The following is a 23759-nucleotide window of genomic DNA, read 5'->3' on the forward strand; positions in this document are numbered from 1 at the left end:
CAAAAAAAAGGGCTTTCGCTTACAGGAATTGGATGCGGATAGTAAACACAACAATCCAAAAACAATAACAAAGGATGGAAGGAGAGTCAAGGATGAGACCTCAACAAGCGATAAGGAAAAAGCTAAGAAAAAAAAGGGCATAAAAAATAGCCCAGACAATGAGGAGGTGAGAAAAAGGGATTCATAGGATCATGAAAAAGAGGGGGAACAAAAAGAAAACAATCATAAAGCTCACGCCTCCATTATAAAGAAAAACGATGACAAACTCAAAACTCTCAGGTTTACAGTGGACAATTCAGAGAACCCAAGGAAGGGGAAATCTAAATTTGAACAAAATAGGAAACAAAATAAACGACTGGCCATGGATGGCGAATACCTGTAACTCTAAGAAGAAGCAATAGAGTGAGGAGTACCAATATAGACCTGTCTGCTGTGCCTCATGGAACACCAGAGGATTCCAACATGTATTCTCGAAGGACAGTTGCTTTTTGGCCAAATACGATCTAATTTCCATCCAGGAATCTTGGTTGCGTGAACCCCTAGTGTGCGAGGGTTATGAAGTCTACTTCAATCTGGCCAAAAAGGGCCCGAAAGGTAGGCCATTTGCAGGACTTATGGTGTTAAAGAAATTGGACAGCCCACTGCAAGTGCTCGAACATGAGATCCCAAATCCCTATATTCAAATTTTGAAAATAGCTTTTAAAGCAGAGAAACAGGAGGAGACGGAAAACATGATACTGATTAACACCTATTGGAGTGAAAACATGCCAAGCCAGGCGAATTACCTAAAATCCATCATGAACACCATCGACAAATCCATGACTGAAGAAAAAGACCAGCTGATATTATTGAATGGGGATCTAAATATCAAACTTCTAGACAAAGATGGTAAAATCAAAGTTATGGAAAATTTACTAGGAAAAGAAACACAATGTATGAAGGAAATGTCTATCCGTGATATGAGGATGCTAAACAGCCAGACTAAAGGTGATCTAAAGGGTGCTAACACATGGCACAGTGGAAAAACGGGAGCATGCCTAGACTACTGTTTTGTAGGAGGAAATACGCTTGCTTGGATAAAATCATTCACAATAACCAAGCAAGCGAACAGTGATCACTGTCTACTGGGAACCCAACTCGCCTGGGACATAAGATCAACCACAAGGAATAAAAGTATGATGGAAACAGAGGTGTTGTGGGGAAGAAATCGACAGACTTAAAAACCAGGTCATACCGAAGTTGGTGCAGGACTACAAAGAAGCCACCGAGAAAGGTGAAGAGACGGTTGAGTACAAATGGCTGCTGGAAGCCTTTGTGGTCAAGCATGACTCAACTAAAGGGAATAACATCGAAAAAAAGCATGCCTATGATGAACTCGTAGTTACCAGACGAAAGCATTATAGAGCGGACCTCAAGTGTATAAAAAAGGCCAATAGCATAGAGAAAGATGAGCTCCTGAGGCAATGCCGGCAAACCTATAAAAACTGGCTGCGCTCAACTCGTTATTTAAGAACACAAAGAGATGCAGAAAAAATGTTGGCAGCATTATCAACAAATAATACAAGATGTACATGGGATTTAATCAACAACAGAGACTTGAACCAGTCGGCAATAGGCGTAAATCAAGTCTCAGAGGAAAACTGGTTTCAGCACTATACTGTGCTGTTTAAAGGAAAAGCTGAGGAGAGAGTCCAAGAGAAAAGAACGGAGGACACCGCATGGGCCTTGGAATTCGATAGAGAAGACATACTAATGCTCAAAAGCAGGCCCAGATGGCATTTCCAACAAAATGCTGAAAGAGAATTGCGAAGGATGGTCTGACCTGGTATATGCACTTTTCCAACAAATAACAAAAGCCAGACAAATTCCAACCACGTGGACCGAGACTTACATCGTGCCAATTTTCAAAAAGGGGGATCGTGGTAATCCAAGGAATTACAGGCCGCCCGCTTTATTGGATTCCATTGGCAAGCTTTTTGCGGCTATCCTGCTAAGAAACCTAAATAAATGGGCCTCCCAAATTAATATCTTGGATGAGAGACAAACAGCCTTCGTAAGCAGCGTTGGTACCTCCCTTAATCTGTTTTTGATCAACATATTAAAGGCTAAGGCCTTGAAAGGGAATACAACGACCTACCTGGCCTTTATTGACCTTGAACAGGCGTTCGACGGGATAAACAGAGAGCGACTGTGGTCAAAACTGAGAAATTGGGGGTGTCTGACCGTCCTGCTGGAAGCTATCCAAGCCCTGTACTCTGACACGTCAATCCATGTACAAATTACTGCAAATGGAGGGCTCTTTAGGAAGATCAAAACTGCCCGAGGAATCAAACAGGGATGTGCATTAGCCCCCTTTCTCTTTGTCCTTTATATGGCTGACATGAAAATATCACAAGATCAGATTCGTGTCTTACCTCCGAAGGTGAATGGAACTGAAGTACCGTGGATGCTATATGCAGATGACGCGGTATTTGCAGATGAGATGCCAATAGGACAGTGAAGGATCGAGGCCTTTAATAAATATATAAAAGACAATGACATGCAAATAAACATCAAAAAATCCATGATCCTAACTATGAAATCATGCCGTGGAAGGAGAACAGTAGGGAAAATTCAGAGGTGGAGGTTGGAAAAAGAAAAACTAGAGGAAGTGGATACCACTATATACCTTGGTATAAGGATAAACAAAAACTGTAATGAACAGGCACATTACTCACTGATCCGTGAAAAAGTTACAGCTTTGACCAACCAAGGAATACTTCTACATCGTAGGTATGGAAATTTCTCGCTACTGCCGATTATAACATTCTACAAGCAAAAGGTGGTGGCTGTAATCGCGTACGGAGTGGAGGCACTTCTAGCCTTAAAATGGGAAGTCTGGAACCTTTGTGAGTCCAAATCTGGCGAAAGATCTTACACCTTCCGAATTCGCTACCCTTCGAACTCATAAGATCAGAATTAAGACTCCAATCCATGGTCTCAATCACGGTATGGAAATCTTTATCACTGTACAGAAAATGTATTCTTGACAATCCAGCCCAGCCATTCAGAATTCTAGCAAGGACTGGTGTACCTAATGGAGACACAATCCTACAGGATTGGAAAAGGAGATGTGAGGTAACCCTGTAACAGTTAGACATCTCGGAAGACACTCTGAAGTGCAACCCTGATAAGGCTAAAAGAACTATCCGGGGAAAAAGACTTGGAGGAAACCCAGGAGAATAAACTGTCACGAAACCTGTGTCATAATATCGTCTGGGAACGCAAAGTACTTAATATGCTCCCACCGTACCTGTAGAAATCCCCATCAAAACATTATAGAGACTTGTTGTTGCGCTGCAGACTCAACATATGGCATTCCCGCGAGGTAAAATGAAGGCGGCGGCTCATTGAAAAATCAACAGCATACTGCAGGTTCTGTAAAAATAAGGACCAACTAGAATCTGTTAGGCATGTGATGCTAGCCTGCCCGAACCTGTCATTAAAACACCAGTTACACATGGGAAGCTACACGAGTAGTATCTCTGAGGAAACTGAAGAGGAATACTGGGAGCGGCTTATAACAGTCGATAAAGTTGGTTGTACACTAGATGCATTAAAGTTTGTTGAATCTCTAAACTTGGACCAGGAGGAAGAGGATCCTGAAGTGAGAGCCACCTAAGCTGGGCTGGATAGACCGAGTGACCTGGCTTGGGGGATACCTTCGGAATTCCCATAAATTTGGACATGATCTTAAATTAAAGATGATGTATTTCCTAATGGAGGAATGTTAAAGGTTTAATTTTGACTAACCAATAAAACAAAAAACAAAAAAATGTAGGCGGCTAAAATGGCATGTACTACTGCAAAAATCCAGATCTTTCTGTCACTATAAAATCCTATGTTAATATTATGATAACTCAAAGTAACAAAAGAATATGCAGTTCACAATAATATATTAACACCTTAGTGGGTGCGAGCAATCTATTAGATTACTAAAATCTAGGTGGTGTAAGCCTTCATTCTGTATAAGCTGTTGGCTGCTCGTGCCCTCTCCTCTGCTCCACTTATACTGCAGCTCCTACTCCACTCCCATCTGCATCAAGGTCCCACAATGACATTAAAAATATACATTATTTTTTTTAAACAGACCTGCCTCCTGCCAGTACGCCTCCAACACCACCTTACAGGCCATCTCTGCTCTGGCATCGCACTACTCACAGTGACTGCCATGGCAAGAGGGGCTTCACACCAAGCCCTGGCTGCCATTTCCATGCAGCCACTTACGTGTAGTTTGCTACCCTCAATTTACATTGCTCTTAGAACCACAAAATGTCTCCCCAGGGTGCCAACAGCAAAAACACCTGAGGCAACAGGGTGTGCCAACCAATAATGGCCCTTTGGCTATGCAATTACTCTGGGATGGTGGGCTGTTACTCACCAGTACAGTCCACCATCTCAAGAATTTGCAGACATAATCAGCTAGCTAAGACAGCAAAAGTATCCATCTTTAATTCAATCGGCTAGTTGTGGTTTCACATTATAAAGAGACACTTTCAGTATTCTCCCCTGCCTCACCCATAAACAAACACATCTTTCCAGAGGGCTAGTCCCTCAAAATGCCCACCCCAACACCAACAATAACTGTCACCCTGAAGCTTATTCCTGTGCCAAGTCCCATCTCTGCTCTAAGGCACAGCCCCACCCCAAGACCCATCCCAGCACAAACTTGGGTGTGAACTAGGAGCCAACGTAAAATGATGGTTCACCTAAAATTCCCCCAATGAAATTTAGTCCTGAAAATATTCAGCTTTTTTGAAATCGGTTTGGTACTAATGAAGAACCATAAAAACGTACATGGCATCTATATTAAAGGACACCTGTACATTAAGCTTCTGAAAGTGTGTAAAGCACTCTGCCTGCAGTCTCACATAGCACAACTCCTCTGAATTAGCCTACTCATAGCTGCAAAATACTCAGAGACCACCCAAAAATGTCCTAACCACTTCCTTTTCTCTACTACTCCTTCACCACACACATCCCACACAACACCAGACAGCTAGCAAACCACCCTGCAAAAAACAAACCCAACAACCGCACATTACTCTCAAACCAACTCACAAACCCCAAAATTCTCTAACGCCCAACAACACAAACACTGGATTACACCCATCCGGAAACAATCAAGTGTACAAAATAAAAAACACACAGAAAACACATACACCAGTTACTCCTGGTTCTACACACATCAACAACGCAGCACAACACCGGTCGTATCCTTCCACTCCTCCCTAACCAACCCACCCCACTTTACATTACAGAACCACGAGAGTGCCTGGAGAACATGAAAATCACAGTGGTGCATGGTATAAACCAATTCAAAATAAGGTTTTGTCATTTTACTATACAGTTGGAGTACACTATTCTGTGTAATAGCAGCTGCATATCCGGATGCAATCATTATATTTGTGGCAAATAAACTTAACACTTTAAAAGTATAAAACATTCTGCTTTGTCAGACTGGCACTTCAAGGATGTGAAGTTCAATGGAGACTCTTATGATGATTGATTTAGCCAATGAGAAGATCAGGCTTGGACAAAGTCTGTTCCTAAACAATGTCTGGTCTATGAAAAAAAATAAAAAGGCGTCTCCTGAAAGGTTCAGGTAGGTGGGACCACAGTAAGCTTTAGGTCTTCAACCTGTTTAAGGGATGTCAGTCCTTTAACATTTAATCAATGTACCCTAATCACCACTGTTTGTATTCTTTAATTGTTGGTGGTTCTTTCCGCCTAGACCTTCCAGCAATGATGCCTTTAATGCAGGTTTGCCCCAATCTACCCATTCTTGACCCATAGATGTTACAGGACCAGCAGTGAAGTTTGTTCAAGTATATCATATACAACGTATAAGCACACATGTAATGTCAGAGTTCTAAATTGCTGGGAACTGTTAACATCCTGCTGCTAGAATAGGAGAACATGGTTAGCTTGAAACCAACAGCAACCAGGAGCGACTTTCAACTCCTGGTGCCAGCAGGTGCCTTACCAACATGCATATGTAACTAACTTTGACATTTGAAAATGTTAATAAAAATAAGAATAACACATCTAGTACACATTTAAATATAATGGATCATACATAAAACACAATGTTAAAGTATGCCTCATGTGGAAGTTAGATTTGCACTTGCTCTTAGCTCCCCAGCGGTAGCACCAGCCTACTGGGTGATGCCCAACAACACCCAGTTGCTGGTTTTAGCTCCTGCTCATCGAATCTTAATTTCAAACCCGGTCATGTGACTGTTTTCCAGACTAAGTAACACCCGCTCATCCTGCATCCATCTAATTAAGGAAGTGAACCGATTGTCACGGTCTATGTTGTTCCTTTTCTTGCAATGCTCCATCTTCGCTCCCATTAGCCTCGAGAAACTTCAAGAGTTGCTTTCCCTCTTTAGTAGCTCTCACGGTCTGAAACCAATAATTGGAATTGAAACCTACAGTGCCAACGGTATTTAATGTTCCTGCTAATTATTTCCCTTGCCACTTACTTAAAGTGTCTCCTACATAGCAGCGTCTCCCATGAGATATTATGTTAGAACCGTGTCGGAGTACCAGAAATGGAGAGATGAGCATTTTCTGGACTCTTGCAACAAATCCCAGCTCATCCCATGCAATGGAAGCTTTGCTAGGAACGTTTGGCAGTGCTCGCTTCCAAGATGCAGCTGCCTTCACCACTCCTTTCTATAGGCTCGTCTGAGCTAGCATCTAGCAGCAACTGATTGTAAACAAGTGAGCGATACCTTAGCCCTCGCTTCTCTTCCTCCATGTATTTACTTCCGTTACTATCCCTTTGGGATCTGCTTTCCAAATCAGCACATTTGACTTACAGGGATTACACTAGTCCTGCCTAGAAATGTGCCCACAATGGCAACGCCTGCCTTATTTTGGTTATGCCCATTTTTGGCCCTTACTTATTTACATTGTCCATTTCCCCTGAAGCTCTTAGAGGCATGGCACAAGAATATATTTGGCCAATGCAGCCTGTTCCATCCTTTTCACTGGCATCTTCTCTTTGTCAAGCAGGTGTGCCACAGCCGGGGTGGACTGCTCCCGTCACTAGACGCTCCCAATATACCTATAGATAATTTTGGGATTGTCTCTTCTTGAGTCATTTCGTCATTCAGTCCACAGCACCCTCGCCTGCTACCTCATCTGTGATCTTTGACCTGAAACCATAGCCTTTTTTATATATGTAAAAACAAAAACAGGGTTTAGGCGCGCACTCATATCCTGGCCAATATACTACCTGAAGAAAGAAAAATAACTGGGTTAAATCCCAAAGTGTCCAATTCACTGGGTAAGCTCCCAATTGTTGCAAAAATGTTCACATGGTTGGATCCCTTCTGCTGCATTTGTACTGCTGTTCTACTCCTCCTAGCGCTTTCGTGTCCCAACACTCTTCAGGGAGGCTGTGTTGCCTTTCTTTTCAGGTGAATCCAATTAAATTGCTAATGCAGTCTCTAAGGATTATGGGAGCTGTAGTGAAATCATTTATTCAATTCAGGTGACCAAGGAAAGACTCCCCTCACGGAGCACACATCTTAGCCTTAGCAGGAAGGGGGGGGCGGGTACCATAACTATGGTTCTCCACTGTAGGGCAAAATGTCCCCAGTGCTGCAGCCTCTGGAGTCTGGATCTCCACAGATGAAATGTAAAAACAAAAAGGGGGGTGAGGCGCGCACTCCAAATCCTGCTCAATATACTACCTGAAGAAAGAAAAAGAATAACTGGGTTAAATCCCAAAGTGTCCAATTCACTGGGTTTGATCCCAATTGTTGCAAAAATGTTCGCAGGGTTGGATCCCTTCTGCTGCATTTGTACTGCTATTCTCTTGTTCTTGCCTTTCTTTTCAAAGCGCTTGGAGGAGTACAATAGTGCAAAAAGGGAATCAACCCTGTGAATTATTGGGCAGTAATTGGGATTTAACCCTGTGATTGTTTTTGGACACTTGTTCAGGTAATATATTGGCCAGGAATTGGAGTGCACAAAGATGATCCAGTGGGTGGTAGCTTTCCAAAGGGAAGACAGACCCTACTCTCAAAGTCTATATGTTTTATACAGGAAAGTCTACCACCTAGTCACAATCCTTGCAAAGGGATTGACTCAACATTCTATGAGCATAGTGGGGGTTGTCTTTCAAAACCGCCACTCCTTTTCCACTGCCGATTATTATCCCATTGAATGCTGTTTGGGTCCAAACCACCTCCTCAAATGTCACTTTCAATAGTCAAGTACTCTGCTGAGACGATGGGTTCAACTTAGTTGCTAAGGCTAATCAAATCCACTCTTCCTTACCACTATTAGAGTGACATTAAGAACGTGCAAGTGCATGGAGAAGGGAAAAGGGGGGAAGGGGGAAGTGCGTGCAAGGGGGAGAAGTGGAAAGTGCAAAACAGAGGAAGGAAAAGAATAAGTTAACTAAATGAATAAATGCAGGCAATGAAAAGGTGGTAGTGCAGCCAGCAAGTGGCAAGTGCAAGATTAGTCAGATAGGGTATATCTGATAAGTACAGAGGAAGAGTGGGGGACTGTATGGGTACAGGTACCTGCTCACCCTGCCACCCTCCTGCACTGCCTCCGGGCCACCCCTTGCACTGGGGTCTGTATCTGTACCCATAAAGGCCCCCCTTTTTTTCTTCCTGCACTTACTTATCAGACCTACCCTGTCTGCTGCCTTAAACCTAGCACTTGCAAATTGCTGGCTGCATTACCACTGTTTGTTTCCTTTATTATTTATTGTTATTTATCTGTTTCTCCTCTGCTTCGCACTTCACACTTCTCCCTCCCTCCATGCACTTTTCCCCTCCCCCTCTCCCATGCACTTGCGTGTTCTCAATTTCACTGGGCCTAGTAAGATCAGTGTTTTGTTCTCCCTGTTCCCCTCCGTTGCCTTGTCACGCTCTGAAACACTTGTATACGAGTGCGATAGAAATAAAATATCAATCGATAGTGTTGCGATTTTCTTTGGTTTAAATTAAAGCTAGTGTTTAAGTTTTTAAACAATAGACTGGATTTAAAGCAACCAAATAAGGTTCCTTTCCCATCCCCAGATTAGAGCACACCACATGCTTTCAGTTTACTGCCAACAGAAATTACCATGTGCAACTCAACTTACTATGAATTCTACTACTCCGAACCAATACAGAGAGAAAGAAAAAACATTGACTTTGCCAACACAATATAAGCAATAACATCTCTGAGAGATTAGTAGTAAAAATAAAGTAGTAAGTGCAGCATAGTGCTAGAACCAAACCAGTTTCAAGGCACAATACAAAATGAAACCTGACAATATAATAAATGACAAGAACATAGATACCACATAAACCAGTAAAAGCAGGTCTTATACATTAGAAAACAGGCAAAACACAGAACACTTTATGGTATCTACGAGTACTGTAAACCCTCCCAATAAAAATGGAACCACCTAAAATTATCACCAATTTAATCTCTGGCCTAATGTACGGCTCATACAATTCTCAATTCAGCAGATTTACAAGAGCCATAATTTACCCCAGCAATCCTTACGTTTGGTTTGGGCCATTAAGATCTATCCAATCGGAATCTGGGACTGCGCAGAGAACCGGGAAGAGCTATTGCTAAATATCTGGATATATGGCTTTATGCAGTCTATTTTTTCTAAACACAGACTGGGTATTTTTGTCCTTTGGTGAATGAGAGTTAAGGTGCCATTTTCGTGCTATCAGAGTGCAAATAGGCTGAAAGAGTAGATATTTAGGTATCGGGTTCAAGGTAATTGGTTCTTCCATGATTTTTCCCAAATACAAACATGGTGGAGGCACACTGCAGGTTAAAGAAGAAAATAACACTTTCTGTTCAGACTCCAGTGGCATCATGCTCGTATTATTTAGATCAGCGTAATAGCCAGGAGGGGATTGCACAAGAATTGGTTAAATGGAATATACAATTTATGGTAGCTGAAAAAATACACTTTGAAGCACATACTGTCCCATAACTCAAGACGGCACATTCACACACCATCATTTTCATACTATATTCATTCACAAATGTATACTATACCTGTGCATTTAACAGTCCCCTGAAGTAGGGTACTCTACATGGAGGAAATTATTTAATTATTAGCAATGCAATCATATTGAAAAAGGTTTTTGGGGCTCTTCATTGTTTGCGCAGCTTGAGGAGTTTGCATTTTTTTTAATTGACCATTTGTGATTCATTTTATTGGAATATAACTTCTCTTCATTTTTTTCTCTTCTACTTTCTTTCTCTTCGCTGCCTGTCTGTTATGTGTCCTTTACTTGTAAATACTACTTGCCTATTGTTGGGATGAACTAATTTGATTATATTTATTACTTGTTTAGCTTTTATTATACTTGTTCTGCTTGAAAATCTTAATAAAATAAAAACAAAAAAGAAAAGAATTATACCTGATATGCTGTTTAAGATGGCAAGATTTTTTAAATGCTCTGTGGCAATAATAGCACATGTAAGGTCTATCTACTCCAAAAGATACAGGGATGAAACTTTGGAAGTTAAGGCGTTTCCGCGGGGTGTGCTGGATAAGACCTGCAAATAGAAATAAAAAGGCAAGATGGTTAGTGTTAGGGGTGGATCTTTTTTTTGCAGAGGATTAAACGGTAACTTTTGGTTCGCCGAAGAATCAAGTATACAAAAACATCAAGTGAAGATTGACAATTATCACTGGGTTCATTACTAGATTCGGATGTCACTGACACACAAAGTCATGTGAACATTATTCAATGTTTTAACCTATATTGCAGACAATTTGTTCTGAAGACCATACCCAGGTAGTAACATATAGGATAATCATTAGTCATCAACATTGACGGGTAGGATATCATCAGCTTTCTAATAAAAATACATTCTTAAAATATGGTAACTCTGTTCTGTTAGAAATAGACTCCATCATTACCAGCATGCAAGTATACAAGCATCCAGATGTAAGACTTCAAACTGCTTGTTCAGATGTATTACCAATTTATTTAACTTTTGTAGGTTTTTGTAAAGTGCTTTATGCAACTTTCCAGATAATCGTAGCTCCCAGAATTCCAAGAAAAAAACAAGGACTGGCAGCCCTTCTAACGCATGGCCAAGGGAAACTTGAGAGCTCTGGATAATTTAGTGCACTATTTAAGATGGGGTGGTGGGGTGCAGATCCAACTTTAACAGAATAGACTTATGGGAAAACTGCTTTCTGGCATGCTCCAGCAGCGACCAGATCAGCAACCTACAATTTATTTTCATATTCTGTATTATTTTGTTATTTCATATAGGTATCAATCACTGCATTCAGGAGATGATGCAAGTTTTGCACCTCTAATAAACGGGTAGATTTGCAATGTGATACTGACAACTCACTTCCTTCCTTTTGCCAAAACTTTTATTATAGCTGCCCTATGGGTGGCGTATTAATTCCAGTAAACAATAACTTAAATCTGTTGGCTGAAGAATGTAAGTCGCCCACTTAATTCTATGCTTGTGGTCAAATTGAGTAATACAGGATCTAGAGTAAGGTTTAATTATATTTTAATTAATATTCATTGTAACCAGAGGACCACTTGGTCCAAATTGTGGAAAATTCTCCTCAAGTGGTGGACATCACCCCTCTGCTATGGTTATCCTTGCTGGGGATTTTAACTGTGTATACAGGGATTTTATACTGCTGAATGATAAACAAGGCCTTAGCTATATTCAGAATGCTGTGCTTGCTACTGACCGAACTATGAATAATAAATCAAGAAATATAGGATGGTCCAATTCTTTTTGGTAACTGAAACCTGTTAAGACTTAATGGGAACATCAAGGGGGATGTCCTCAGTCACCCCCGTGGTTTGGCCCGTTTTTATTTACGAGCCACCAAAGATTATATCTTTGTGCCATTGATTAGTATTAATAGAATTTTTCATTTTGAAGTGCAAAAAAATAATAAGAGTGATCATGCATTTTTGTTGCTAAACTTCTCGTTGGTGCAAGCTTGTTCGGGGGGAGTGGTGGTGGGACTCCTGGTTGTAAAACTAGCGATAAATACCTTCAAAAGAAGATTATCAATATGAGGTCCTGCTTTGGCTCTCTTTGACCAAACAGCTGTTATAGATTGGTCGCACGAAGAGAAAAAATTCAATGCGTCATCCACGATTGTTTTCAGAGACGATACTCACCTGGAAAGATATAGTGCAATCACAGCTTTGTTAGAGACTAGATCATTTTGTCTCAAAGCATGCACAGGCATTTGATATCTAAATTCGAGACAGGAAAAGGGAATTGCAGAGAGAGATTAAGAGAAATCAGGGTAATGTCAATCAGGGGAATAATTCTATTTTTGCAGCTTGTAGGAGCTTAAAACAATCCTACAAAAACTGGTTAAAAGCAAATAAAACACAAGTATATACGAGGAAATAGAAATGTGGTCTCCAAGTTGATTAGGCAGGAACCAAAGGCCTTTGGGGTCTTCTGAATTACACTAATAATCTTCAGAGTACTACTCAGGTTAATTGTATTGCAGAGCATGAGTGGGGTTCCTTTTATTCTAATCGTTTCTCTAAGAATAAGGGGATAGAAGGGGTAGGGATAGCAGTGACAGACACCCTGCATTCCTAACTTTGATTTAGATGATATGGTTAATTGACTGTCAAGGCTAAATAATTCCAGGGCTTGTGACCCGGATGGCCTGCCTAATCTGGTTTTAAAGGGTAATGTTTTATTGTAGGCCGAGATCCTTTTGACACTTTTTTCTTTAACAGGTGGCCACTCAATTAGTAATCACAGATTATTGAAGGGTTTCCATTGTGTTTTCCATTTTAAACGAGGTGATAGGGCATCGCCTAACAATTACCGCCCGATTTCTTTAATAAATTCCTCTTGTTAAGTTTTACCAAGTTTTGTATTAAAAGATCTAGCCAATCAGATGGATGAAACACAGAGACTGAGTATGTTCCAGACTGGTTTTAGAAAGGGTTTTTGGCACCTTTGGGCACCTCACTGAATGGTTTAATTATATCTTTAGTGCTAAGGTCTAAGCTCTCAGGGAGGAAACCTTTATATTTCACTAGCCTGGAGACAGAGGCAGGCTGTGGAGTAAATTGTCTAGCTGGGGTACCCCTGCAGGTTTATTGAACATTCCGTTTATGCTCCAAACCAACAAACAAGGTCCGGTTGACTATGGACAGTTTATATAAGGAAGTTGCAGTACATATAGGGTTAAGGCAGGGCTGTGTCTTGGCCACCAAACTTATTTCCCTCCGCGAATTGGATCCTTGGAAATTGGTTGGCTAGCATATGCGGATGATCATATTTTACTGGATGTCGCCCAGATTTTTCTTCAAACAAGACTAAAGAGTGTGGAGATGTTTGTGCAGGATAACAATTTACAAATAAATCGAAGCAAAACACACATTTTATGCTAGAATGCCAAAGCACTTAACAAGCAATTCAACTGGTACATTAATTAGGAGAAAAATGATGCTGTAGATTCCATGGTTTATTTGGATTACTTGGATGTGAATAAAAAACATCTTAAACTCTTGTGACAAATTGAGAGTAAAAGTGAAGTATTTTTATCCTGCAAATGAGGCTGATACAAACAAAAGGACTTCCCGACTTCCAGGTGTTCAACTGTAATCGTGCAAAGGTTACGCCTGCAATTTTGTCCGGTTTCAAACGTATGCCTTCTGATATACAGAATAGGTTCAAAAGCTTTGAAGGGAAAGTTTGACGTTTGGGGCAAAATGTGCCTCCATCAGTCTAAAAAGAAGCAATCTACCCAGAATTGGAATTATGCTCATGGTGTTTACATTTGATAAATTGCGCCTATATTCCAGAATAAAGGGTGACTGTGACAAATTTGTATTGGAGTCTAGGGGAGTCGTTTCGTGAGTGTAAGGAGATGGCTCTTACGGATTTTACTCTTTTTATGGGTGTAATTTTTAAGACTCATTATAGTGTCTTTTAAAAGTTATCTTCTTTGACACCTTTTTGGCAATAAGTGCTTATTGTTGCTGGGTTGCACTAGGGGCTCCCCCTCCTTTTTAACTCTCTCTGGCTAACCTTGTGAGAACTACAGTTCCCAAGGGTAGAAAGGATCTTTGGATTCCTTTTACATTTTATTAGGCAAGACCAGCAACCCTCACCTTCTGTGGAGTGCTGGGGAGATACGGAGTATCCCCTTTCTCATTTTAAATGTAACATTTATTTTACAAGGACAAACTTACCTTTAACGGCTGGTGGCAGTGAACCTTTTTATTAATTCGGTGCACCTTTACTGCAGGCTGTTTGCACAGCCCCACTAAGGGCATCCATGGGTGCTCATTTTACCAAATCGACCCCCGTCTTGTTTTTTCGCCATTTTAGTGTTCCTTGTCCTCTCTTCTTCCTTCCATTGACATCCAGGGCGGGAAATTCCTTTGTGTGATTTTTATCTTCGGCAGGAGTCCTGTGGACTCCCCTCCCAGGCTCCACTGTGTCTGAAGGCAGGAACGAGGGAGGAGTCCAAAACTCTGAAGCCCTTTGTCTTCCAGCTTGAGTGCGAGATTCCAGTTCAAACTGGAAGGCTGGCTGTCCTGAAAGCATTGCCAAACCCCCAAGTTTGAATGTTGCAAAGCTGTTTGATTGGCTGGGTTTCTGCATAATAGTCCGATCCTGGAAGCTGAAGAGGGAGTCGACCATTGGAACCAAAATCGAAGAGGATGATGAAGGAAAAGCGGCTGAGACGATTTCCAGCGATCAGAGAGCCTGCTGTGTAACCGGAGCCTGCTGTAGCCCTTCCTTCCAATCGACCCGACAACCCCAACCCAGTGCCTGATGGGACCCACTAGACTCAGGAAGACCTGCATTTTGAGCCATCCCACACCGTGCTGCAACCTGGCAGGTCTGCAAATACCCTCGGACGTCGAGCCATTGTGCGGTGTGAAGTCTTCCGAATTCCAAATCTTGCAGAAACTTCGTGGGCATCCTGCTGGATCGCCAGAGGCACGATTCCAGTCTGAGAAAAACCCTCCGCAGAGTGCTGGACCTTGCAGATGACGAGAATCCGACCAGTGATATTCTGACTACTTCTGTGCTCCTGAAAAGGTGCCAAATCCACAGAGGAAAACCTTGCCTAGAGCCTTCCCCATTGATCCCTGATGCAAGGTCCCTTCGAAGCTCCTGTTTTCAGCCACCATGACAAGGAATCCACCGACTGGGTTTTTGGCTGCAGATCCTGAAGTAGTCCTGCTGCAAAATCATCTTCTGTGCTCAGGTACTGTGCTGGCTTGGGTATTTAATTACCTTAAATCTCGTGATTCCTGTGTAGTTTCGGGGCGTTTTCTGTGATGGTAGGCCTCTCGTCTAGTTCACCCATGTCCACTGCTGGACTCCTCCTAGGGTGTCTTCTGTGAAGCCACTGGATCTGCAACTAACTCTAAAGTAAAATACCCACCTGTTTCATCAGTCTTCCTTAAGAACTCTGACTTTTGCTACTTATGAACCTATTCTGGCACTGCCTGTTGGACACTACACCGTAGTGATCCCCCTTCTGCCACTGAGAACACTCATGCTCCAAGAATAAGGGAAAAACGTTTAAAGGAGTGGGACCTTTGCCTAGAATAAGTGTTTAAAAGTTACTTACTTGTAAAAGAGTTTGTTGGTAACTGGAACTCACAGAGTGAACAGTTACAAGTTATTACTTACCTTAGAAATGTTCTGCCATTCTGAAAAGTAGATATAAGATTGTTTTACTCACCTGTGAATTGGTTGTGCCTCTTCACCAAAGGTAATGCTTTTGGCTTCACTTAACTATTTCTTTCAGAAAATTAGTGTGTATGTTACCCAACTGGGTCTTGCTTCCCCTAACTTTCTGTTAGCCTGTCCAGAATAGGTCTGCCTTCGGTTTTACCTACCTAGAATTACTTTTAGTCATTCATAAAGTGTAACACCAGGTTTTGCTTTCCCTGGTCTGTTTTAGACAGACACAAAAGAGTCTTAAGTTTATAGTTGCTTATAGCGCCTGTAAAAAGTGTATAGGTTTTACTTACCTTCAGTATTACTGTGTTATCCTAAAATAAATTAAGAGTTATTGCTTCCCTTAGTCTGAGAACTAAAAAGCAACTATAACTGAATATTACACCCCAAGGTCCAACTCCCCTAAAATAACTGTTATCCTGATTCAGAGTTAAAGGATTATACTGTTCCTAGAACCTGTATTTCACCAGATCAGAAAAGTATATTGTCCAGTCGCGATTACTATGTTATTTCTTGCTGAGTGTCACTGGTGCTACTGATCGGCTCTACTACCCTGGTATTACTGAAAGTGATCTGAAAGTAACTATTGGTTTTGACTTCCCTAGAACTCTTGTTAGGTGTTCCAAATAAGGTTATATGCTTTGGTCTGGGGACCTTCAAGCATAGTGTTGCGTTTTTATAATTGTGGTTATGTGATAGTACTTATTTCTCCCAAGATTTATCAAGGCCTACTTGTATTTAAATAAACCATTCATTTTTTAAAATACATAGCGTTTCAGTGTTTCTTTGGACCATTTGTATTACAATTTCATTTGGACTGATTCTATAGCCCTCTCTCCCTCCTAAGATAAGCCTGGCTGCTCTGTCTACGCTACCCTGAACTCAGGTGGTACAGCCTTTTACTAAAAGTGGAATCTTGTACTGCCTCAGTTGAATGGTTTTACTAAGCCCTTAGTTGGACTTCAGAAAAACTGTCCTAACGGGGAATGTGAACATTTGCTGGGGAGGCAGACATTCCCTATGATGTGGAGCGGACTACTGTGAGAAAAAAAGAAAACTGTAGGATGGTATTGCGTCACTGGGTAGATTAAGTGAGTTAAAGCTGCATAAGGAATATAAAAGTTGGATCCTACCTCTCCTGGCTCGACTTCCATATGTGGTAAAATCTCCATCTCCGTCTTTTAGGTCCAGTCTGTTTTGTTTCAGTTTGAACTGTTTTCCAACTTTGGAAGTATTGGGCTCTCGTCTTGGGATGGATTATGGGGAAAAGAACCTGCAGGCTATGCAAATCGGAGGACCTTAAAACCCTCCCCACCATTTGATTTTAAAATGGGAGGTTTTGTTACAGACGACTATTCCATTTCAGTAATTTTATTCATACAATGGAGATTGTTTTTACTGAGAAAGTATGGCTACTATTGATGAGCACTAAAGTGTTATCCTTATCAATTGCTCAGACTGCATTTTAGGTGAGATTTGTGAACTACTAGCCGATATCCGTTCCTCCGCAAAAGCACTGCTTAGTATAAATGAGTGATTTTATTGCATCTAAAAAATGTTGTATTATGGCAATTGGACTAAGTCCTATTGATTTTAATTGGGATTGTTTAATGAAATGCAATTGTAGGAATTTGGATTTACTTTATGATCTGCAATTTTCTATTGTCATTTATTAATTTAAGTATTGTTATCCATCCATCTATATCGATCTATATCTATATCGATCTATATCTATCTATCTCAAAATGTGTTTGTGGCAAAGCGTTGTTCCTTACACAATTCCACACTGTTTCACCAATCTGTACCAAATGTTGCATAGTTACCCCTTAGGAAGCTCTGGACATTATTGGCTACATGACCTTTGGACACCGCACCCCTTTGCCCAGATTTCAGCCCCTTCACACATGAGACGGTTACCTGAAATTGGTGAATCATCAATGGTCATAGACGGATCGGTCCCGACATGAGGAACAAAACCAGAAGTCCAGGCACTAGGATGCACAGTTACCTAGATAGTTGCACCACGCCAGGTTGAGGAGACAGGTGGGGAGAGAGCACAGAAGGTCCCAGTATGCAGCAGCACACCAACTCTCGCCTCAGTCCCAACTCCATGCTCCATACAACATCCACATCCGCCAATACGCAGATGACACGCAGCACTACCTCAAGATATCCTCCAACAATGACATCCACAGGCTCAAGGCCTGTCTCTCATTGATCCAGTTGTGAATCTCCAGTGCTTACCTGAAGCTCAACCCCTCCCTTCAAGACGGAGTGCCTACTGCTGACCAATGCCACCGAAAACCCGGACATCCAGACCTTGCTCTCCCCTATACACTTGAGGGCTTTGCACTTCAGCCGGACACCTGGGCCAAATCCCTTGAGTTCAATATCGGCAGACACCTTCTCTCCTGGGAAAAATCAAGCCCTTCATCTCAGAAAACCACTTCAGATCTGCTGTCTAAACTTTGGTCCTCTCCCACCTAGATGGTGGGAATACCCTTTTGGAAGGCCTTCCGGCAACTACCCTGGCTCCCCTGAGATGCATCATGTAAGAGGATTCAATTCAACACTACAGCTAAGTCAATGCCTAGTCTGGGATACTGAATGGAAACCCTTATTGATATATCTTTACGTCCAGTTCATGAGTTCTGGATGACTACCCCTATATAACACCCCTCTCTTGGAATCCCCCTGACCCCACTGAGCCAAGAAGTAGTTCTGTTTTGCAAGTTTAAAAGGTTTATTTGATAATTTAAACAATATATATATATATATATATCACACTTTATAATAAATTAATAATTGAATATCACACTTAATCTGAGCAGTAATCAATAATGGATAGTCCGGCACTAGCACACTTCTTTATAATCAATGATGAGTGGTTATAGGATGGATACGATAGCAACAATACTTTTATGGTTTCAAATGGATGCAATGTGGAATGAAAATGCAATACAGAAAATACTCAATATGATTTCAACAACACAATGTAATCACTTTTCTCTGGCAATCCACTCCCCCCCTTTATGCAATGCAAGGAAATGGAAGGAAAGCACACAGTTCTCAGGAATGCAATCAAATAGAATTTAGTTCAATTCCCCCCCAGCAGCTTAAACAACAGATAGGAGTTTTGAAACACAGACCCAAGTGCTTTGAATATGATGACAATGCAGTGAGAAATATGCTGAAAATGCTTTTAATTCCCTTCAGGAGGTTCAGGGTGAGTGGTATCTAGTTAATATTAGTCCAGGCTCACTCTAGCAATGATTCAGGGATGGTTCTTAGGAGGCAAACGAAATTTAGTAGTTCAGGCAAAAGCAGCTATCTTTTTACAAGTAAAGAAATCGGGCCAAATCGCAAATCGCGGCAAAATTCGCGGGTGCGAGAATCGTGATTACGGAGAAAGTATAAGGAGTGGGAAGTTCGAGGCTCGTTGGAAATCTGAGATTCTAAGCTTTCAGAGGAAAGTTAAACCAAGATCCTAGCCCAAACGGTTACGGAGTTATGAACGATTTTGTGAAGGTTGTTTTTCGGATTTGAAATTTTAAAAGTTCAAAGCGACAGGTTACAGCTTGCAGCTAGAAAATGACAGGTGACAGCTTTGCAAAATGACAAGTGACAACTTCTAGGAGGCAGTTCTGGTTAGATTAAAATAGTTTGGATTAGATTATTTTAACTAAGAGATTGGTTCTGCACAGTTCTGCTAGGTACTCACAATATATTTTAAAATAGGCCTCGCCACGGATCTGGTCAGGTTTTGGACTGGACTCCGGTTCTGGTCTCGGCACTTCACAGTGATCTGGGTCAGCTCTCTGGTTCTGCTAACAGCGGTCTGGGTCACTCTGGATCTCTGGCCTCTGGTTCTGGATACTGCTCTGCTTTCTATGGGTACAGCACTGCTTCTGGATCTTTCTGGCACCGGGTTTCAGGCCAGAATCAACACCTGGGTCCGGCTGTGAATAGTCTGCAAATGATTTTTGGGCCTGCTGACAAATACTTTTGCTTGCAGTGGGCCTTCTTGGTTCAAAGTTCTGTAGTCTCTGTTTAGCTTGGAGGTCTAAGTGTAGGATCTCTGGATGTGAAGTTGTCGGTCAGCATGCTCCGCAGCAAATGGAATTGCCTGTCCTCTCTAGCTTCCAGTGGCTCTTTTTATGTCTTTTGAAAGTGGGTGTGTGTGCAGCATCACTAGCCAGCCCCTCTTTCAACTTGTCATTGGCCCAATTCTCCCCTCTCCCATGATTGGGGAAGGAACTGTGAGTCAGAGTGATGCTGTAGGTTTTATGGGTCAGAGGATCCTCCTCTGGTCAGTTTGCCCACAAATCTATATTTGATCAAAATACACATTTCTCAAATACATAGTGGTTTGTCATTGCATGTACATATTACCTATCACATGAGGTAGTCTCTGTCCCAAATCTGCTCTTCCTGAGGGCTTGCATTCAAAAATGGCAACTTATTTTCGATTTTAGTGGGTTATGCAACCTTGGTTCTTCATTAAAAATTATACACATATACACGGCCTGTCCATACATACTCCAGTACATTCCCATGTCTCTAGTTTAAACACAGAGTCGGTAGTATCAATAAATGGCGGGGTTTTGCCCCAGAACATCACACAAATTGGAGTTTGGGCTTGAATTGAAGGTACATTTTTTAAATTAAGGCTCTCAAAGTTATACATTTCTGTCATTTGATTACAAAGAGTTATCAGTGTTTCTGTAAAATATATATTTTGCTTTCAATTCAGTTCTCAGAGTGTTGGAGTCCGCCTCTAAGACTTGGGTGGGTCAGTGACCATGCCTCTGCTGGCAGGCAGGCCTTTGTTGACAGGAAACAGTCAAAATCAACATATTCTATTCAAGTGCAATAGCGTATTGTGTGGTCTCCAGGAGGTTGAGGTCAGCAGACCAGGGGGTCACTTTGCATTTGGTTATTATGACCATGTGATATCCTGGGCTGTGGTGTGAATCTCTTGAGGTGAGAGGGTTTCCCAGGCTTCTGGCCTCTGGGAACAGCAGGTGGCTAATTTTTAATTAAAATGCAGTCTTTGAAGTCAGCTGAGTCAAATCCCTTTGTCAGGAACTGCACTCAGTTCTCCTGTCAGAGTTTAGACCGCTAGCGCCACCTTGAGGATTTTGTTGGTACTGCATCCATTTTTGGGATCTTTCTTGAATTAATGCATTCCAAACAGGAATGGTTCTTACATGGTAGCAAATAATCCTTGCTTAACATTGTTTGATGGGGCTCCTTACAGTAAAATGGTTATGTGGAACCCCACAAAAGGGTTGAATCTTTAAAGTGGTCCGGTGAGCCACGATTTCAGCAACTTTTTGACATCAGTAACAGTGGATTTTGTTAACAAAGATCTTTCTTTACACTGGTGGTTGGCAAGTTAGGTAACCATTTTGGTGTGCGCACAAACTGCGTGGTTCTCCTGGATTCTGGCGCACATGTGGGCTTTTTGGCCATCTTGGATTTTCTAAGCCCACAGCACCAAATGTTGCAGCATGATAGCTCAAACGTGGGTCAGGACACCCAACAATCATGCATGCTGCAGCACGACTCATCAAAAGACTTTGTGAATTCAATCACATCATCCCGAACCTCACCGAACTGAACTGGCCCTCACTGATGGCCAAATTCAATTTTCAAATCCTTCTGCATCATATACAAGGCTGTCACTGTGGAGGATGAGAAGAATGACCTTACCACTATTCAAAACAAATTAAGGCCAGGAGAATGATTCCCTTCTGTTGATGATGTAGTGGTCTGCTTGCATTTTTAGAATGTATTTTAATTTCCAATCGTTAGTCTCTGGTCACGTTTTTGATCAAACGCTTAACTTCTTTACAAGGTCTGTGTTTTCGCTTATCCTCAGGGAGTCCTTTCCAATTACATAAAGAGTCCCACTCAGCCTCCTGGTCCTCCCAGTTACCTGTAAAATCACACAGGATCATCTCCAGGGCCTGCAGTCGCTCAGAACCTTCTCTCTCTCGGTTTCTCTGTTGGCTTCCCCTCGCTGGCTCTTCTCTCATCGAGTGTTCCAGTGACCCTTCTGGTAACCGACCCGGTGGCTGATATTTCAGCAGGGTGATGTCGGCGTAGTCAATCAGGCATACTGCCCACCATGGAGCTTGCCTGGTCACGTCACCACTGGGATTCATACTCCAATTTCCTTGTTCCGCACTGACTGTGCATGTTGGATCACCAGCTTCTGCACTTCGATTACAGAAGTTCTGAACTTCGAGGCTTTGGGGCTCCTCGCTCTCTCTGATTCAACGTGTCCTCTATATTATAAAGAAGGAAGAACCACTTTCTGACTCAAAAGAAATTCAGACACTACCTTAGGTAGAAAGGAAGAACGTACCCGTAAGTACAACCCTGTCCTTGTGGAACACAGTAAAGGGCAGCTTAGATGAAAGTGCCTGCAATTCACTCACTCTGCAAGCGGAAGTAACCGCAACCAAGAACACAGTCTTGAAGGACAACAATCTCAAAGGACAAGAGTGTAAAGGTTCAAACGGAGCACCCATGAGAAATTTCAAAACCAAGTTCAAATCCCAAACTGGCACCTGGAAAGGGGACAGTGGGAATGCATTAAGTCAGTCCTTTAAGAAATTGAGAAATCAAAGGAATCTTAAAGTAAGAGCATTCTTCAGACGAGCACTTAAATATAGACAGCACCGCCAGGTAACCTTTAATGGTACCTACAAGAAGGCCCTTATGGCCAAAGAAAGTTAAGAAAGACAAAACCATAGGAATGGAACACTGAAAAGGATCAACATTTTGTCCTCTGCACAGTCACAAAACTGACGCCAACGGTACATGGTTTTTGTTGCTGGCCTCCTGGCCGAAAGCAACACCTCCATCACATCATCCGGGAGGTCCCAATCCTTATATCTCAACCTTTCAGAGACCAAGCGTGAAGTTTGAGAGTCCTGACCTTTGGATGGAGAACCTGACCCCTCCCACCCCCCTCTCGCAAGAGCAGATCCTCTCGGTAGGGAAGACGGCATGGAGGGCAGATGGACATTTCAAGAAGGTCCTGGTACCACGCTCTCCTGGCCCCATCTGGAGCAATGAGGACCATGTGGGACCCGAACCTCTGTAACCTCCAACACTTGAGGAATGACGGGGACTGGAGGAAACGCGTACAGCAGTGGGAATGACCAATCCAATACGAACGCCTCTCCTCAGGCTCCTCTCGGAGGAAATTCCCTTGAGCATAATCTCTCGCACTTCCGGTTGGCACTGGTGGCAAAGAGATCCACTTGCGGGGTTCCCCAAAGGGTGAAGATCTCCTGAAGAACTTCCTGAGCCAACTCCCACTTGTGAGAGACCATGCTCTGCCTGCTCAGAGCGTCCGCCGCCGCATTTTCGTCTCCGGCCAGATGAACTGCTGAGATTGAAATTCCCTGCTGGATCTCCCAGAACCAGAGCTGCATTACCTCTATGCACAATGGGAGTGACCCCTACCCCCCACCCTTTTTTTGATGGCCACTGTGTTGTCCGTCATGATCAGGACACTCTTCCCTCGCACAGACGGCAGAAAAGCCTTCAGGGCTAGCCTGATGGCCCTCAACTCCAACAGATTGATATGGAGTTTGGATTCCGACAGAGATCAACGACCGCTGGCTGTCAAGTGGTTGGCATGAGCGCCCCATCCTGTGAGGGAAGCATCCGTCACTACTGTAACCTCGGACCATGGTTGCCAAAACTGCTCCTCCTTCATCAGGTTCCCTTCGTTGGCCCACCACAGAAGATCCTGGGTGACCAAGCTTGGAATCTGAACGGGATCCGATATCTTGCCTGAGAACTGCAACCACTGCATCTTGAGGACCCATTGCAGGGATCTCATCCTCAGCCTGGCCTCTGGCACCAGAAAAATGCAGGATGCCATGAGGCCGAGCAACCTTAAGAATTCGAAAGCCGGGAGACTCTGGGCATGTTGAAACTTGTCCACCATCTGCACAATGTGATGAGTCCTCACCTTGGGA

General features: G+C 42.4%; 1 protein-coding gene across 6 annotated transcripts in view; it reads right to left on the minus strand.

Moving 5' to 3' along the window:
* The window catches only part of ZNF236 (zinc finger protein 236), a 2444547-nt gene that overhangs the window by 1619540 nt on the left and 801248 nt on the right, over positions 1–23759 (minus strand). For all 6 annotated transcript variants that reach the window (XM_069620724.1, XM_069620725.1, XM_069620723.1 and 3 more), the window contains one exon: positions 10446–10584. In XM_069620724.1, coding sequence (XP_069476825.1) covers positions 10446–10584 — 139 coding nt within the window. The remainder of the gene's footprint in view (positions 1–10445; positions 10585–23759) is intronic.

Source organism: Ambystoma mexicanum, chromosome 5q, assembly GCF_040938575.1.
Source record: "Ambystoma mexicanum isolate Mex_15411 chromosome 5q, UKY_AmexF1_1, whole genome shotgun sequence".
Lineage (NCBI taxonomy): Eukaryota > Metazoa > Chordata > Amphibia > Caudata > Ambystomatidae > Ambystoma > Ambystoma mexicanum.